The sequence below is a fragment of the Pan troglodytes genome, chromosome 9, assembly GCF_028858775.2.
Source record: "Pan troglodytes isolate AG18354 chromosome 9, NHGRI_mPanTro3-v2.0_pri, whole genome shotgun sequence".
NCBI classification, from domain to species: domain Eukaryota; kingdom Metazoa; phylum Chordata; class Mammalia; order Primates; family Hominidae; genus Pan; species Pan troglodytes.
The window spans coordinates 126,710,682-126,727,853 of record NC_072407.2 but is presented as its reverse complement, the minus strand read 5'-3'; the positions used below and the strand labels follow the sequence as shown (position 1 = coordinate 126,727,853).

Sequence of the window (17,172 nt, the reverse complement as noted above, 5' to 3'; positions counted from 1 at the left end):
TTTATTTTTTATTTTTATTTTTTGAAACAGAGTCTCACTCTGTCACTCAGGCTGGAGTGCAGTGGCACAGTCTCAGCTCACTGCAACCTCTCCCTCCTGGGTTCAAGCAATTCTCATGCCTCAGCCTCCCGAGTAGCTGGGACTACAGGTGTGCATCACCACACTCGGCTAATTTTTGTATTTTTAGAAGAGACAGGGTTTCTCCTGTTGGCCAGGCTGGTCTAGAACTCCTGGCCTCAAGCGATCTGCCTGCCTTGGCCTCCAAAAGTGCTGGGATTATAGGCTTGAGCCACTGGACCTGGCCCTGAATTATTAATGTATATTCTAGGCAAGAATCTCTTCTCATGGAGGCAGTATTGACCAGTTATAAACACAAAGTGAGTGAGTCATTGATAGCCAGATTCAGAATGAAGTGCAAGCTGATAGGATTCAGTCCTGGACAGTTCCCCACAAAGACTGAGGCTCCAGAGAGGTAAGATCTCTTCGTTTGTGGTGGTCATTCTGTTTGACCCTATTAAAATCAGGAAGCAATCGAGTCTTTCCCCCTTCCTGTCTTTGACAGAACTACTTTACATTCTTGACTATTTCATTTGCTTGTTTACTTTGTAAGGCATAAGAAATAAAATTTGGACAGGGCTGCAGAGCTCCCTTTGGCACGTGGCCTGCCCGCCCAAAGAAAGGTATAACAACAAGAATGATAGATATTTTTAAAATAGCCTTGCCCAGCTATTTTCAAAAGGTTTCAGGAGCCCCACCCATCAAGATTCATTGATTTGATAATTTATTTTAGTTAAGCAATGAATTTTCTGATGTTCTTTGCTAAGAAAAATTTTATCCTCTTGCTAGTGATTTACTACTTTAAAATTAGCTTAATTATGTATTGAATAAATATATATTTTGAATAAGCCTCATGTGATTAGCACTGTTCTAGGCTTGGGGAATAGAGACAACCAAGGTAGATAAAATCCTTACCTCATGGAGCTTACAATCTAGTGAAATAACTTCTTAGGAAACATTAAAGTTTCTTAAGTGGCATTTGATAATTTTCATATGCCAAACTCCTCTTAAAGGAATACTTATCTTTGGGCCTTGCTTCCTCATTTGTTAAGTGAGGAAGATGAACTAGATGATCTCTAAGGTTCTTTTATGTTCAGAACTTGTATTACGTTTTTCTATTTTTATTTTTTTTAGAGACAGGGGTCTCACTCTGTTGCCCAAGCTGGAGTGCAGTGGCGTGATCATGGCTCAATGCAGCCTCTACCTGCTAAGCCCAAGGGATCTTCCTGCCTCAGCCTCCCCAGTAGCTGAGACTGCAGGTGCACACCACCACACCCAGACTTTTTTTTTTTTTTTTTTTTAAGTAGAGACAAAGTCTTGCTATATTGACCAGGCTGGTCTTGACTCCTGACCTTGAAGCGTCCTCCAGCCTTGGCCTCCCAGAGTACTGGAATTATAGGCATGAGCCACTGAGTCCGGCTCCATAATGTTTAGAAGATGGAGCCTGGTTTGTAATTAGAACCTTAGGCAATTCCACCCACCTTTAGTGGATCAGTATATTACAAAAAGTGTTATAAAGAGACATTTGCCAAAGACAGTGATATCAGCAGGTGATGAAGAGTATCAAATGCTGCAGGGAAGTTAAATGAGTTAAGGACAAAGTTTGAGGATCATTCAGTTATTAAGAAGACATTGGCCAGGCGCAGTGGCTCACGCCTGTAATCCCAGCACTTTGGGAGGCCAAGGCAGGCGGATCACCTGAGGTCAGGAGTTTGAGACCAGCCTGGCCAACATAGTGAAACCCCGTCTCTACTAAAAATATAAAAATTAGCTGAGCGTGGTGTTGGGTGCCTGTAGTCCCAGCTACTCGGGAGGCTGAGGCAAGAGAATCACTTGAACCCAGGAGGCGGAGGTTGCAGTGAGCCCAGATTGTGCCACTGCACTCCAGCCTAGGCGACAGAGCGAGACTCTGTCTCAAAAAAAAAAGAAAAGACATTGATGATCACAATAGGAACAGTTTTAATAGAGTCATAAATTAGACTGTGATCCCATTGAGTTGAGGATTGAATTATTGTAGACATTGCCTATTCCTGTGAGACCCTTTAGACATTAGGCAGTGTTAAAGCTGGAAGATGTGAGAGCTTAGCCATAGAGACTACTAAGGAACGTAGTCAAGACTTACTTTACTATACTTGTTTCTGGATGTGTGTTTTTCTGTTTTAAGTTGTTACTTGAGGTAGTTTATCTGGCATCTATATCGATAAGTTAATCAGATAATAAGTGATCAAGTACTGTGTGATGCAGTTGGAACAGATAATCAGCATAATGAATCATTTAATATCGCTTAATTATTACTTCAGAAAAAAGATTTCTTGCCCAGCAGGTAGAAAGAACTGCTATATTTTTTAGAAGAGTAAAGTAATATCTTTGTGTGCTTTCACTTTTTTTTTTTTTTTTTTTTTTGAGACAGAGACTCCCTCATGTCGCCCAGGCTGGAGTGCAGTGGCACGATCTTGGCTCACTGCAACCTCCACCTCTCAGGTTCAAGTGATTCTCCTGCCTCAGCTTCCCGAGTAGCTGAGACTACAGGTGCCCACCACCACGCCTGGCTGATTTTTGTCTTTTTAGTAGAGATGGGGTTATGCCATATTGGCCAGGCTGGTCTCAAACTCCTGACCTCAGGTGATCCGCCCACCTTGGCCTCCCAAAGTGCTGGGATTACAGGCATGAGCCACCGCACCCGGCCCTTGTATGCTTTTACTGATAGAAATTATTTCCTTCAAGAAACGGGAATTTGGTTAATTTACCTCTTAAAGGAAATATTAATGCTGCTTTATCTAAATGAACAGGATAGTGAGTGAACTGATAATTGTACTTAAAGTAGTTGTTCCAATCTTTAGAATCTCCTATAAAATCTAAGATACAAGTTTACCTTATTTTAGGGTTTCAAACTAATGTATGTTATATTTTATGGAGGAAAGAACTACATAATGTAGAGCAGAATTTTTTAACAAGAGGTTCTTGTATGGGTTCTTTAGTGAGTCCAGGTACCCCCTTGAAATTGTATGGGACAGGTTGTGTATGTGTGCATTTTTCTGAGGAGTGGATCCATGACTCAAAAAGGTTAAGAACTTCTGCCCTGGAAAGGAAAAGCAAAAGATTGAAGAATAAAAACATTTTGTATTTGCCAAAACTTGTTCTGTAGCAGTAAGTGTGAAACAAGTTTGCTACATTTTTCTTTTTGGTTTTACTTTGTTGGGGATTTTTTGTTTGGTTGGTTTTAAAGGATTTAGGGGATTGGCAAGTCAGTTTGTCAGATGTCAATGAACAGAAAACCTAAGAAAAAAGGTAGCAAAAGTTCTGCTGGCCCCAGATGGATTTTGCCTTAAGTAATTTCCTAATCATTAGTTACAGCTCTGTGTCAAAAGATGTACATAGAAATTTATGCTAGATTCTTAACATCTTTCTTACTGTGTGCAGAAATGTTTTTTTATTTATGTATGCTACATAAGATATTTTCTTTCCTACTTTTATGCTCACAGTAACAAAATATAGCTCAAGAAATTAATGTTTTTCTTAAAGATATTAAATGGTGTTTTGTTGCCTCAATTAACTAAGAGCAACTAGTTTTAATAGTTACAATAGTAACTTTAAAGGAATAAGAAAGATCTATTTTGCAAAGATCTTGCTTCAAAATACAAATCTGCTTTAGTCTGAGGTATCATTTTTAACAATTTTATAAGAAAATTAGTCACTGGAAATTTACTCCCAAAGTAATTTCTTCATCTCTCGTGGAGCATAATATGTGATTTTTAAGGCCTTGTTTGTGAATAAGTGTGCTCTTTAATCATTTGGGTAAAAGGAATCTCAAATTTATCATGTGTACTTGGCAGTGGATTAAGATAACTATGTAATCCATTTCCAGTGTGGCCAGCTTGACAGCTACATTTGAAAATCTGTTTCACTGCTTGTTTTTTCTTGTAACATTGTTTCCTGCTATTATAACTAAGCTGTCCTCCTTGCAGATTGACTTTATTTTTCATCTGACATCTTAGACTGATCAAGCCAATGTTTTCTAAACAATACATTTATATAGCTGTTATGCCTTATTTCTGTTCCTCCACGTTATAATGCTCCATTCCATGTATGGTCAGTTAGCTAGAACAGTGTTTTTGTCCTGGTGAATATTTTATGATTGTATGAAATGGGGCAAACTTTGAGAAAATTATTAAGCCAATACTGGAATTGGTTGGCATATGCCTTTATGATTTATTTAGTTTGTTTTCTACTTTGCCCTACCAGGGAAGAATTTAATTCTTCCCATTTCCTGAAAGTCAAAGGATTGGAGGACACTAAAGCAAAATAAACCTTAATCTCACCCCAAAAGTAGCTTAGGTAATGTCAGGAAGGGCTTTGATGAAACCACTGTCCCTGCTTGTAGATCTTATTTTCCAAGCCTTTCAATATTTTATTTGCCCTTTTCTGAACTCTACAATTTCCCTCTCTTGTAGCTGGTTCGATGCCCAGAACTGAATGCTGTGCTCCAGCTGTGGCCTCACCGGTGCTGAATAGAGAGGAAGAGCCACCTTCATAGCTTACATGTGATTCCTCTGCTTATACAACCCAATACTGGATTTACTTACTTTGGCAAGATAGCTGCATTGTGCACTGTATTTAATGTTACATGTACTGTAACCCTGGGTCTTTCTCTACATTGCTGCCGTTAAACCCCCAATCCTGCCAATCTAAAACTCCTGCCTTTGTTTACCTTCCCCCTCCCCCATAGACTCCCCATACATTCATCCACAATGAATGTCATCTTTTTATTCTCTCATTTCCTTTTACTCTAATCTTAAACTTTGGCAAAACTTTCACTCTGTCCTATAAATTGTCAGTTGTCAGCCATCTTATTTTTCTCCCTGCTTTGGTAATGGGACGTCTTTGAAGTCTTTTCTCTGGCTCTTTTCCCTTCATAGTCATGAAGCACTTGGCATGGTGGATTTAGTAAGCATTCTGTTGCCATTGCTTCCAAATCAAATACCATGAACTCCTCTGGGTTGACCACCGATCAAGCTGTTACCTATGCTTTAGTTCTTCAGTCCAGGTTTTCCTGACTCCTCCTGACCTCTATCCCTACAGCTTCTTTCAGGATACAGTATTCTCTCACAACTCTTCCTCCAGGGGGAGACAACAGCATCATGTCAATTTACCGGGGAGATTTCTGACAGTCAGGAAAATTACAATCTCTAATTGTGAATAGAATAGTTTTTAATAATTTTAAGCACATTTCTGCCCCTGCCCCAGACCTTAATCTTTAGAAACTATTAAGCTTAAGTTACTACAAATTTCTAGGATGAGTAAAATAAAGGAAGAAGAAAGGGAAGCAAGATTTTTGTGTTGAATAGGACATGGTTCTCCAAGAAAGCCAAATTGAGGTTCTTGTTGGGTTTGAGAGCTGTCTGAAATGGGAATTGAGGCTTCGTTTTTCTGAGCATTATTGTAATCTCAGCTCTAGAGTAGGTTTTTAAGTGGGTTTATTTAGGACTGTTGACACGCACAGTCTTAATTCCATGCTTTGGCTAATTTAGAGTGTGGAAAGTGTAACCTCTTTTGCTTTATTGTGGGTGATAATTGGAAGGTCTCCATAGTTCCTTTTTATCCATCTCTAAACTCCCTCAAGTTTAACTCAATCCCAGTGCTTCTTACGGTACCAGTCAAGCCGAAGTTTCAGTTCTTACTCTTTTTTTTCTTAGTTGATGTGATTTAAATAGCCTCTCCTTGGATCTGTGGTCTTTACTGAACCCAGAAGTTACCTCTTAAGTGCATTTATATCTTGAGAGAGTTAAAATCAGTTGCGAAATCTTTTTTAACATGATTTCAATACATCAAATTCCTATCATGGATTTAAAAGTTACCAAACATCTTTCCTTCAGGCCCCTGATATTTTACATACTAGCATAGTGCAGTAGTCAAGTGTATTACAAAAGTACACTACAAAGTAAGAAGTTGCAAGATCTGTTAGTATCTTTTGATAAATTGTAAAATGTGTCACCTGACTTTTCTTCCATATCTGTAACCATTAGATACTGCTAGTTTCCTTATTCACAATTACATAAGCCAAGTGAAGTATTAAGCTCAATTTGGTGGTTCCAAAGAGAGTAAGAGTCTTTGCTGTGGTTTCCTACCATGTCTATCGCCAGAGATTGGTGGCTTTGCTTATGCTTGTGTCACTTCCTGATATGTGTGGCACCTTTCTTGAAAGGAATGTTAGTTTTATTCCCTGACTTCTGAAATAACCGTCAGCAACAGAGCCGACTGGGCCCTTGTGTGTGCTGAATGCTTTTCTCCAGGCAGTCAGTAAGTAGTGAGCAGTGGCATGGTTTCCTTCTCCATTTATGGCCTTGGAAGGGTGAAAGGGACATGGTTGGGACTCTCCATTTACGGTCCTTGGAGGAGTTGAAAAGAGTGGTTGGGGTGTTCTTGGAGGCAGAAACTAGACATTGTGAGATAAAAATAAATTGGCAAGGGATGTTTGGAATTCAAATTCCAATCCCTGCAAGGAGGGCAGAGGGCGCTGGGAAAGGGAGAGTGTGTAGAAAGTCAAATGAGCTCTGCCACAGGCATTTGTCTCCTTCCATTGGAAGGTTTGCCCATGACACACATTTGCCAAGTTCATATTTCTGGTTTGTTCTAGAAAGTTTTGTCTTATGTAATTGTGACTATCTTTTACGAAGAGGAAGAAGAAACACTTTTAAAAAGAGTGTATCGTTGGAAACCTCAGTTCTCTAAGGCATCATTTGAGGCTCCAGAAGAGATCTCAAGAAAGGGAGAATGAGGCAGATGCTTGTGCAGGGGGTAGGCCAGCTGGCTTTAGGGTGGGAGACTCTTAATTGTTGCTCTGTTTTTGTGTGAGGAAGATCATCACACATGTCGTGCTTTTATTATTCCTTTTACCCATCTAGATTTCTGGCTTCAAGGGACAAATTTTTAAAGTATCTGATAGAGTGTCTTGTAGATTGTCAACTGTGATTTAAAGATACTGAACTTCCTGGCTGGGTGTGGTGGCTCACGCCTGTAATCCCAGCACTTTGGGAGGCCAAGGCGGGCGGATCACCTGAGGTCGGGAGTTCAAGACCAGCCTGACCAACGTGGAGAAACCCCGTCTCTACTAAAATTACAAAATTAGCCGGGCAGGGTGGCGCATGCCTGTAATCCCAGCTACTTGGGAGGCTGAGGCAGGAGAATCACTTGAACCCAGAAGGCGAGGTTGCAGTGAGCCGAGATGGTGCCATTGCACTCCAGGCTGGGCAAGAAGAGCGAAGTGCTGTCTCAAAAAATATATAAATAAAGAGACTGAACTTCCTTGGAGGCTTTGTAGAGATTATTAAGAGTTGTTTTAGTTTGGTGAAAATAGTTAACATATTGGCTTATGGAGAGCAATCTCACGTTTAGGATAAATTTAGTCTGGCAGTGCCTACAAATTAAGTCTGAGGTGAACTACTTTTGAACAGTTGAGTTAGAAAGTATTTGGTAGCCACCAGGGAAAAGAGATCTTATTTCAAGAAAATTATTAGTGAAACTCAGTAAAGTAGAAGGGAGATTAGAAGGAACAAAGGGAGGCAGAGATGGGATAGAGACTGGTTGCAACTTAACTAAATTTGGAAGCTGGGATTAAGCCCTTGATTTATCTTTTGAAATGCCATATAAGATAGCATAAGATGTACCATTAAATTCAGGAAACTGGGCTAATAATCAGAAATATGTGTTAGAAATAAAGACCATGGTAAAAATGGAAGGGTTGTACAAGAGAATAAAATTATTCAGGTTTTGTCTGTGGATTTGCATAATGATATTTATTTGCTGTGTGCCACATGGCAGAAAAGGAAGTGAAATAACACCCCTCTGTCCCGTCCTTTTCCCCAGAAAGAAATCACTGGCTTCATTTGTTGGTTTGTTTAGCTGGCAGCTTGAGTTGGTAGAACAGACTAGTAGATTGTCTAGCTTTAGACGTAGGTATTAGTGTACTGTTTCTTGATCATTGATGTTTGAGACCTGGAATTTGTAGCATTATTGATTTGACCTCTGTTTTAAATTTTAGCGGCTTCCACAAAGACTGAGTTAGTAAGGAATGCAACTATGTAAGTAATATGTTTTACTAGCTAATTTGTTTAGGCAATTATTTTTACCCTGTATTCATTCCTTCTTAATCAAGAGTAAGGCAGGTATTCTTTGCTTTGGGAAATTCTTCTTTCTGTCCTCCCTTCCCTCACTTTTTCCAAATTCTGGGCACAACAGCAGCTCTCTCTCTTCTGTGGCAGGTGTGCATCCTATTGGCTGGCTGGTATTTCTTGTTTTTTTTCCCCCCTTATTCTTTTTAAATGGGGGTGGGGGTATAAAAATATGTGTATGGGGTACATGCAATAATGTTGTAATGTTTCTTGTTGTTTAATGGATAATTAATTGCAAAATAATTGTTTTAATTATAACATGTTTGAGTAAATGCTAAATTAGTATTTTTTTCTAATATAATAATGAATTTGAAATCTAGCATTCCTGTAACAATGTGTCTATGTTTGTCTGTCTGTGTCTGTCTAATAGTAATTAATATCTGTGGTCCGTACCTGGAAGAGGAAGTACAGCTTTAAAGGAATAACAAAAGACTTTGTGTCTTAGACCCTTCGCAGGTGTTACAGTCGGGTGAAAGAACATGGTGTTGGGAAAAGAAAGAGCAGTTACACATTTGAACAGTTGGAACAGGTGTTTGGTCAGGGAGGATGGGATGCTCAGCCCTGCCAGCCTGTACTTATTAACAGTAGTGGCTTGTACCAGGAGCTGGAGTCAGATGGCAGCACTATGGAGGACTATTCACAGGAGGACTGGGGAAACCACAGTCAGGATCTCCATGGCTATCCAACAGATCAGGAATTGGGTAAGAAAGCCAACATATATGATACTTATGTTTGTGTATATTTATATACCTTTATGTATGTGCACCAGTACTTATTACCTGTAAATATCTTTGGTACTGTTCCCTATAGTGGTCAGCATAAGGCATAAAGGGCATCTCTGCCTTGTATGTCTTTTATGAATTTGCATGTCCCAGTCTATATGGGGCAATGTGGGCATCCTTGGTTTAGCCTTAAACTGCCAACTGGTGCTTGGTGTTGTTCATTTGGCAAGTTGTTTACCAGCAGGATTCCCAAAGACACAGAAGAATTTCTAATTCTGAGCTATATAAGTACACTCAGTGACAGGTAACATCCTGTGCAATTCTAAATATCCTGTACCTTCTAGTTCTAAGATGACTGCTAAGATAATGACTCTTGGCCCAACTGCTGTGGATGTTGTTCTTAGGAATTCCTTCTTTTATCCCAAATACATTTTTCTTTTCTGTTTATGATTTGGAAAAGGTCTTCTCTCAGACTTGAGCCTGAACACAAAATGAGGGGAAGCCTCCATTTATCTTGAATAGAGCTGTTACTTGAACTGTGTGATCATGTTCCTTCACACTTCTTAAGGGATCGCATCCCAACAGTAGCTGGAATTATTTATATAGTCATAGGCATTAAAAATGGAAAATAAAATTCCTGGTCATCAAATCTAAACTTGTAGGGCCTAACTAAGAGTATATATGTAGTTGTGGGGTTGTTCTGTTTCTTTGCGCATTACATGCTCCAATTTTTTTTTCATAATTTGATTTCATAATTTGGAAGTACTGATCAATCAGCCATTGTACATTAACAGGAGGTTATGTAATGAGTGCTCACTTAGAAGGGTATATTCTTGCTCCCAGCCCTTGGTACTCAGGCAGCCCCCAAGGAAGTATAAGTAGGATTGGCAGTATAAACATGCTCCCTGAGCTTTAGATAAAAGTCCATGGGCTCTGTTTTTTACCAAATTCTTGATGATAGAAAAATGTTAATTCCAAAGAAAAAGGACTAAATGCTAATATGATTCTTAGCAATGTTGTTTTAAAAATACTCTTCAAATATTGGAAGACAGTCAAAGAAGAAAGAGGTTATAAAACTATAAGACTAACAGCGTATAAGAAATGGACTTAACGATTAGAAGAATAAAAGGGATAGATGGTAAGCGATCACTACCGATTAATTTCAAAGGAGTAATAAGGTCTAAATTACTTTGGCATTCCCTAACACTGGTTTTGCTGTAGAGAGTTAAGTCACTCAAACCTTTGGGAAAAAAGCAATATGCAGAATATGTTGATCCTGACATTGGGGGAATAATTGCTTTGTAAAACCTACATAGAAAATCTAAATGGAACAGAATTATTTTTATTCTTCTCCTTTTAAAATCATGTCTGCAGCGAAATTAAGCTTTAAGCTCCTAGCTAGAAATCCACTGGTGACCTTGAAGAATTTTATACTTGTAGAGCTGGTTTCTGATGTTACATATAAATGTATGCATCTGATTATATAAGAGCTATATTTATAAATCTGACATTGGACAGTGTTTGACACTAGAATAAAAGCCTGGTTTTGGAAAGTATGGAATGATCAGTAAACACAGCTACTTATCTACATACATGCATGCCACCACTTAGGAAAGTATAACTTTTTTCAAAATCTTTGCTTTTCAGATGAAATACCTGTCACAAAGAGAACATTAAAAATAAAACAAGAGTCTTCTGAAGAAGCACAGTAAGTAGATGCTTCACCTTTCCAGAAAGTGTGTCTGCCTAAGTTTAATGACCATTGGGAAGATCAGAAAATATTTAGACATATTATGAAAGTTCCGGCCATTCACCAAGGAGGCATGTCTATTCATTCTTTAGATTTAATCAGGGACTCACTTAAAGCTATTAGAAAGCATCACAAACATAGCATCACTGGTAATTCCAGGAACTGTGATGTCTATACGTTCTTTTTTTTTTTTTGAGACGGAATCTCGCTCTGTCACCCAGGCTGGAGTGCAGTGGTGCAATCTCTGCTCACTGCAAGCTCTGCCTCCCGGGTTCACGCCATTCTCCTGCCTCAGCCTCCAGCGTAGCTGGGACTACAGGCGCCCGCCACCACGCCCGGCTAATTTTTTGTACATTTAGTAGAGATGGGGTTTCATCGTGTTAGCCAGGATGATCTCGATCTCCTGACCTGGTGATCCGCCCACCTCAGCCTCCCAAAGTGCTGGGATTACAGGCGTGAGCCACCGCACCCAGCCAGATGTCTATACATTCTTTCGTATCTTAGCTTAAACCTTCCAGTGATTATCTAAAATGTTGAGAATTTTGTATAGAAGAAATAAATGTGTTACAGGAAAACAGATGTGTTTTTGGTATTTGCCTGTGTGTGGATGTGGACATCTGGATGTTTAATTAAGGCACAAAGATGAGTCACAGGAACCTGAGTTTATCTGAGGTTAGGTGAAATGATAGGCGGACCAGAGGGACACCTGAAGTATTTTGGGAATCAAAAAGAAAGCTCTTAGATGACCTATTATACATTTGGAGAAGAAAGCAGTTGCTAGAGGAAAGACTAAGAAAGTCCAGGGACAGAGTCCTCCCTGGTCCACACAATTTGATCTTCCCCGAGTTTAGCATTATCTTTTGTGCAAGGACATCATAGTTCTTGGAATTACCAGTGACATCATATTTGTGGTTCTTTTTAATAGCTTTAAGTGAGTCCCTGATTAAATACAATTACTGAGGAGAATATACTGACCGAAAATTTATGGGGAAAGTAAGGAACGCCATTCATTTTTTTTACCTGTTAACCTTGGAGCATTGATAGCACCCACTTATTCTTGAGTGCTTCATCCCACACATGTGATCTTGATGTCTGAGAGATGGTAGAGAAGAGGCAAAAAGGGCTGTGATAGGTAACAGGCAGCACAACAAGAAAACATTAGTTGTTTTTTGTTTTGTTTGTTTGTTTGTTTGAGACAGAGTCTTACTCCATCACCCAGGCTGGAGCGCAGTGGTGCAATCTTGGCTCACTGTGAGCACCTGTAATTCCAGCCCGAGTAGGTGGGACTACAGGCGCGTCACCATGCCTGGCTAATTTTCGTATTTTTAGTAGAGATGGGGTTTTGCCATGTTGGCCAGGTTGATCTCGAACTCCTGACCTCAAGTAATCCACCTGTCTAGGCCTCCCAAAGTGTTGGGATTACTGGCGTGAGCCACAGTGTCCGGCCACATTAGTTGTTTTTATTCAGCAAGCCACCACTACCACCTCCTCTTTGTAAATGCTCATTTCTTTTTCAGAGTCTCTCTTTGGAATCAAAGAATTCCCATTGTCATCTGATTCCATGTCTGGAAAGAGGGTGAGAGTTCAGGGATGAGGAGTTTTTCCCCCAAATTGTAGCCATTATTTCATTCCTCAAAAAAGAAGCTAATCGCCCACATCAGTAAGTTTAAGGCCATTTCTTATTGGGAAGTAGTTGTCTTTTAGGAGTGTGACATCAAAGTGTACCAAAGGAAGGGAAACTGATTAATGTTGTAAAAAGTAAGTTGGGCGTGGTGACTCATGCTCACGCCTTTAATCCCAGCACTTTGGGAGGCCAAGGTGGGTGGATCGCTTGAGGTCAGGAGTTTGAGACCAGCCTGGCCAACATGGTGAAACCCTGTCTGTACTAAAAATACAAAAATTAGGCTGGGTGCAGTGGCTCATGCCGGTAATTGCAGCACTTTGGGATGCCAGGGCAGGCAGATCACGAGGTCAGGAGTTCAAGCCCAGCCTGGCCAACATAGTGAAACCCTGTCTCTACTAAAAATACAAAAAATTAGCCAGGCATGGTAGCGGGTGCCTGTAATCCCAGCTACTTGGGAGGCTGAGGCAAGAGAATTGCTTGAACCCAGGACACGCAGGTGCAAGACTCTGTCTCAAAAAAAAAAACAAAAAAACAAAAAATTAGCTGGGCGTGGTGGCACACACCTGTAATCCCAGCTACTCGGGAGGCTGAGGCACAAGAATTGCTTGAACCCAAGAGGCAAAGGTTGCAGTGAGCCGAGATGGTGCCACTGCACTCCAGCCTGGATAACAGAGTAAGACTCTGTCTCGAAAAAAAAATGTGAGTTATTACAAGGCAAAGCACGGTGGCTCACGCCTGTAATCCCAGCATCCTGGGCGGCCAAGGCGGGAGGATTGCTTGAGCCCAGGAATTAAAAACCAGTCTGGGCAACATAGCTAGACTCTCATCTCCACAAAAATTTTTAAAATTCACTGGGTATAGTGGCATATGCCTGTAGTCCCAGCTACTCAGAAGGCTGAGGTGGGGGGTTACTTGAGTCTGGGAGGTCAAAGCTCCAGTGAGTCATGCATTCCAGCCTGGGTGACAGAGCAAGATCCTATCTCCAAAAAAACAAACAAACAAACAAAAAAGAGTTATTACAAATGTATACCTTCAAACCTTTATTCTCCAAAAAAGTCACTGGCTTTTTCACTAAAGTGTCCTATCTCTTCCTTATAATCATTCAGGACCTTCAAGGGAGGCCCAGTTGGTATAACTAGGAATGAACTCAAATTTTATGGATTTCATGTCACCAACCTCAAACCACTTAAACTTTTCTGGTGATTGGAACTTCAAAAACCAGGAAATCTAACAGACAGTTCTCAGGAATTGTTTAAATAACTGAGTCTAGTTTTCATTGTGCTCCAGAGCTTTGAAATGCTGGTTTGAATCTTGAGCCCAAATCAGCTTCAGGCTCATATCAGCAGGGCAGGAAACTGACAGACTCTGAGGAAATATCCAGCCTGTGCTGCCTCTCCTCCAGGTTTTAGCTCTCAGGGTGAGAGATTCTGAACAAGGTCTGGGTAGGCCATTTATTTTCCAGTGCAAGAGTTTATTTAAAACGGTTCTTTGCAGGGTCTGACTATAGCATTAGCGCCATGACAATGCTGAAAAAAATAACGTGATTTGGGCATGGGATTTCTTTTTCTCTGTAGGTATAGGTGGGATTAGCTGAACCTGGCTAATCCCCTAGTCTGCTCATTTATTCAACACACGTTTCTCAAGTGCCTACTATATGTCAGGCATTGGGATACTTCATTGAGCATAATAGACAAAAATCTCTGCTCTCCATCCCAACTCCTTAGCATAGTCCTCTGTAAGATCAATAAAACATTTCAAAGGAGGGCAGGGAAAGATGGTAGCTATGAAAGATAATTTTCCTTTAAAGCATCGACCTATGCAGAAATATGGTCTATGTCTTAGCCTCATAAGCAAGCACCACAATCAGACATCATAAAATTGACCAAGTGCTTTTGTCTCCTCTGAGAAGAGGAATAATTCCCTGAGAAGGTAGTGATTTCATCTAGATAGCCACTCTCATACTTGAAAGCTTTCAAGACAAACTAAAGGGTAGAGGGTAAATTCAGGGCAGTCTTAGCTCCAAGAAGCGGCTGATAACAAAATATTAATTCTCTGCCATCTTGCAAAGAAAGTCAAGGAGAGCGAGAGGACAGACTGAGAATGGCCATGTGAAGCCTTGCCAGAATGTTCCCAAAGCTCCTCCCCTAGAAGATATGAGAATGTAGCAGGAAAAGTCTCAAGGATCAAGCTCCTTCCAGAGCCCTTTTTCAAGAAGCTGTTAGCACGCACACCCCCCTTTCTTGCCTGTGTATGATTGTATGTAAGTGTGGTAGTTGAGTGTTTTTATAGGTTAAACCCGTAATTGATGTGGAGGGTAGTAGTTTGTTGCCAAGTTAATATTTAACAAACCAATCTTCCAGTATCAAAGTTTTGCTGTACTTGAGAAGCAAACTTTATATAGCTTCATATATATACAAATTATATGATTTAAGCAGCCCGTGAAATAAAAATTCCAGCATTTTCTGTCTTCTTCTGTTAAGTATATGAGTGAAAACTGAAATAATTCCTATATTTTTGCTTCCCTTTATAAAGGGTTTTCTAGAACAGTCTCAATTTATTATCTTGAATGTTGCTCTCTTGAAATCTAAGCCTAATGTGAGCCTTTTCCATCTGAATTCCCAGATCTTAATTCTGTGCTAACCTGACTTCTATTAATTTTGGGATTAGTAATGAATTTCAGACAAATAGAAAATGTCATTTTAAAAAGGTCATTAGCCATAATCAGTTGTATATTTTCCCACAGCACACACAAAGCCCATTATTGGACTTTCTGAATTTCCAGGTTAGAAATTAAGCTGTTAATTATTTTAAGTGACGCCAGATACTTTTCTAAATACAGCATTTTTCACCTTATTTTGGTAGGTAGGTAGGTCTGAAGGCCATCATAGACATAATAGCCACTTTAAAATATTATGATCCATAGATTTCTGAAATCCTAGAGTCTAAGGTATTGATTCTGATTATACAGTGAGGCTGTAGAAGTCATGGAAAGCAGTTTATCATTAATTCTTAGAAACTTGCTAGGGGTGTGTTTCTTTTCATTTTAATAGGTTGATTGTCTGGACTTACACTGCCCAGTACAGTAGCTGCTAGTCACATGTGGCTATTTAAATGTAATTTTAAACTAAATATAATTAAAAATGTAATACCTCAGCCACATTTCATGTTCTAGTGGCCACCATATTGGGCAGCAGATACAGAACATTTCCATCATCACAGAAAGTTCTATCTGACACCGCTGTTCTAGATACTTAGGGAATTTGACTTTTATTTGTCTTTCCAGGAAGAGAGACATCATGCAGAATATTGTACAGATTTTGGAATCGGTACAGTTGAAATGGGAACTTTTTCAGAGCTGGACAGACTTTTCAAGGCTCCATCTTTCTAATAAACTGGCCATTTTTGGAATTGGTTATAACACCCGTTGGAAAGAGGATATCCGTTACCATTATGCTGAGATCAGCTCCCAGGTGCCCCTTGGCAAGCGACTTCGGGAGTACTTCAACTCTGAGAAGCCTGAAGGACGGATCATTATGACCCGAGTGCAGAAAATGAACTGGAAAAATGTTTACTACAAATTTTTAGAGATCACTATTAGCGAAGCTAGGTGCTTGGAGCTGCACATGGAAATTGACTGGATACCCATTGCCCACTCCAAACCAACTGGTGGGAATGTTGTTCAATATTTATTGCCTGGGGGTATTCCTAAAAGCCCAGGCCTTTATGCCATTGGCTATGAAGAATGTATTGAGAGGCCCCTCTCACCACACGTGGAGCAACGTTCCCTGGACCCAGGAAAAGAGGGCCGGGTTGACCTGGAAACCCTTTCAGCACAAGCCTCATTACAGGTGGAAATAGAAGCCACCCGAATTATCTATTGCTACCTCGGGATTGCTGAGGTCAGGACTCTACAGCAGTGCTTATTTTTACATTTCCAAGCGAATACCAAAACCTTCAGCAAAGATTGGGTTGGTATTAACGGGTTTTTGTCTCAGAACTGTATCGTGGATCCCGGAGTTTCCCCCAAATCCATCTACATCAAATTTGTAGAAGTAGAGAGGGATTTTCTTTCCGCAGGCTCTTTAGTTGAGTGCCTGGAAAAAGCCATTGGATACCCCTTAAAATTTAACAACTGAATGTCATCCTTCATAAGGATTTGGGCTCTTAGCTCCTTCTTCTCTACTCACTTCCCATTACCCGGACCACCCCTCATCCAGATGCCGCCATCAGACTCTTCATGGAAACCCTTTCTTCAATTGGGCCAGTACGACTTCTAAGGAATCATAGTAGACTTGGGCCAGAAAAAACAGACCTCACCTGAAAATGCTCATTTTGAGCAAGCAAGATATATAGCGAACTTGCATGGTGGGTCAGCTATTTCTTTTTTAAAAACAGAAAAACAATTTTTAAATGGATTTTAGAGCCCTAATATAAACAAATGTAGGTACATTCCATATTGGACAAAACTTATACTTTGAGTTTCATATGAAATTGAAAAATTGTATTTTTTTCACAGTGTTTCATTTTTACACATCTCTATGTCTCTATATAAGTAATATTTACAACCCTGAATAAATAAGCAATAGATAATGGCAAGTTAAATCTTGATTCACAGTTAAAAAGACTGTTTTTCAATATCACCCTTAGCTACTATTGTATATAATTTAGATTTTCATTTTTTTCACCAACCAAGTGTTTTGCTATTTCCAATCAGTATTGCTTGCAAAGACCTTTGTTTCTGTGATGTACCAACTTTACAGTTGTGTTGCCATTTAAACCTTTTTTTTTAAAAAAAAAAATTAAAGTAATTCCTGGCCCCTTGCCGTACTAGTTGAGCTTTTTGTAGCAGAG

At 39.8% G+C, this 17,172-nt stretch overlaps 1 protein-coding gene across 7 annotated transcripts in view; it reads left to right on the top strand.

Annotated features, from left to right (window-relative positions):
- The window catches only part of MSANTD2 (Myb/SANT DNA binding domain containing 2), a 35,499-nt gene extending 18,355 nt beyond the window's left edge, over positions 1-17,144 (top strand). For 2 of the 7 annotated variants that reach the window (XR_010147704.1, XM_016922214.4), the window contains 4 exons: positions 4,509-4,598; positions 8,827-8,926; positions 10,595-10,655; positions 15,605-17,144. Coding sequence is in view for 5 of the 7 variants with exons in the window: in XM_016922214.4 (XP_016777703.1) it covers positions 8,851-8,926; positions 10,595-10,655; positions 15,605-16,457 (990 nt within the window). In the remaining 2 variants the exon portion in view is untranslated. Of the gene's footprint in view, positions 1-4,508; positions 4,599-4,627; positions 4,684-8,670; positions 8,927-10,594; positions 10,656-15,604 lie in introns of those variants that run through there. The other 5 variants (XR_010147703.1, XM_063784597.1, XM_063784596.1 and 2 more) reach the window with 4 other exon arrangements.
- Positions 17,145-17,172: the final 28 nt, after the last annotated feature.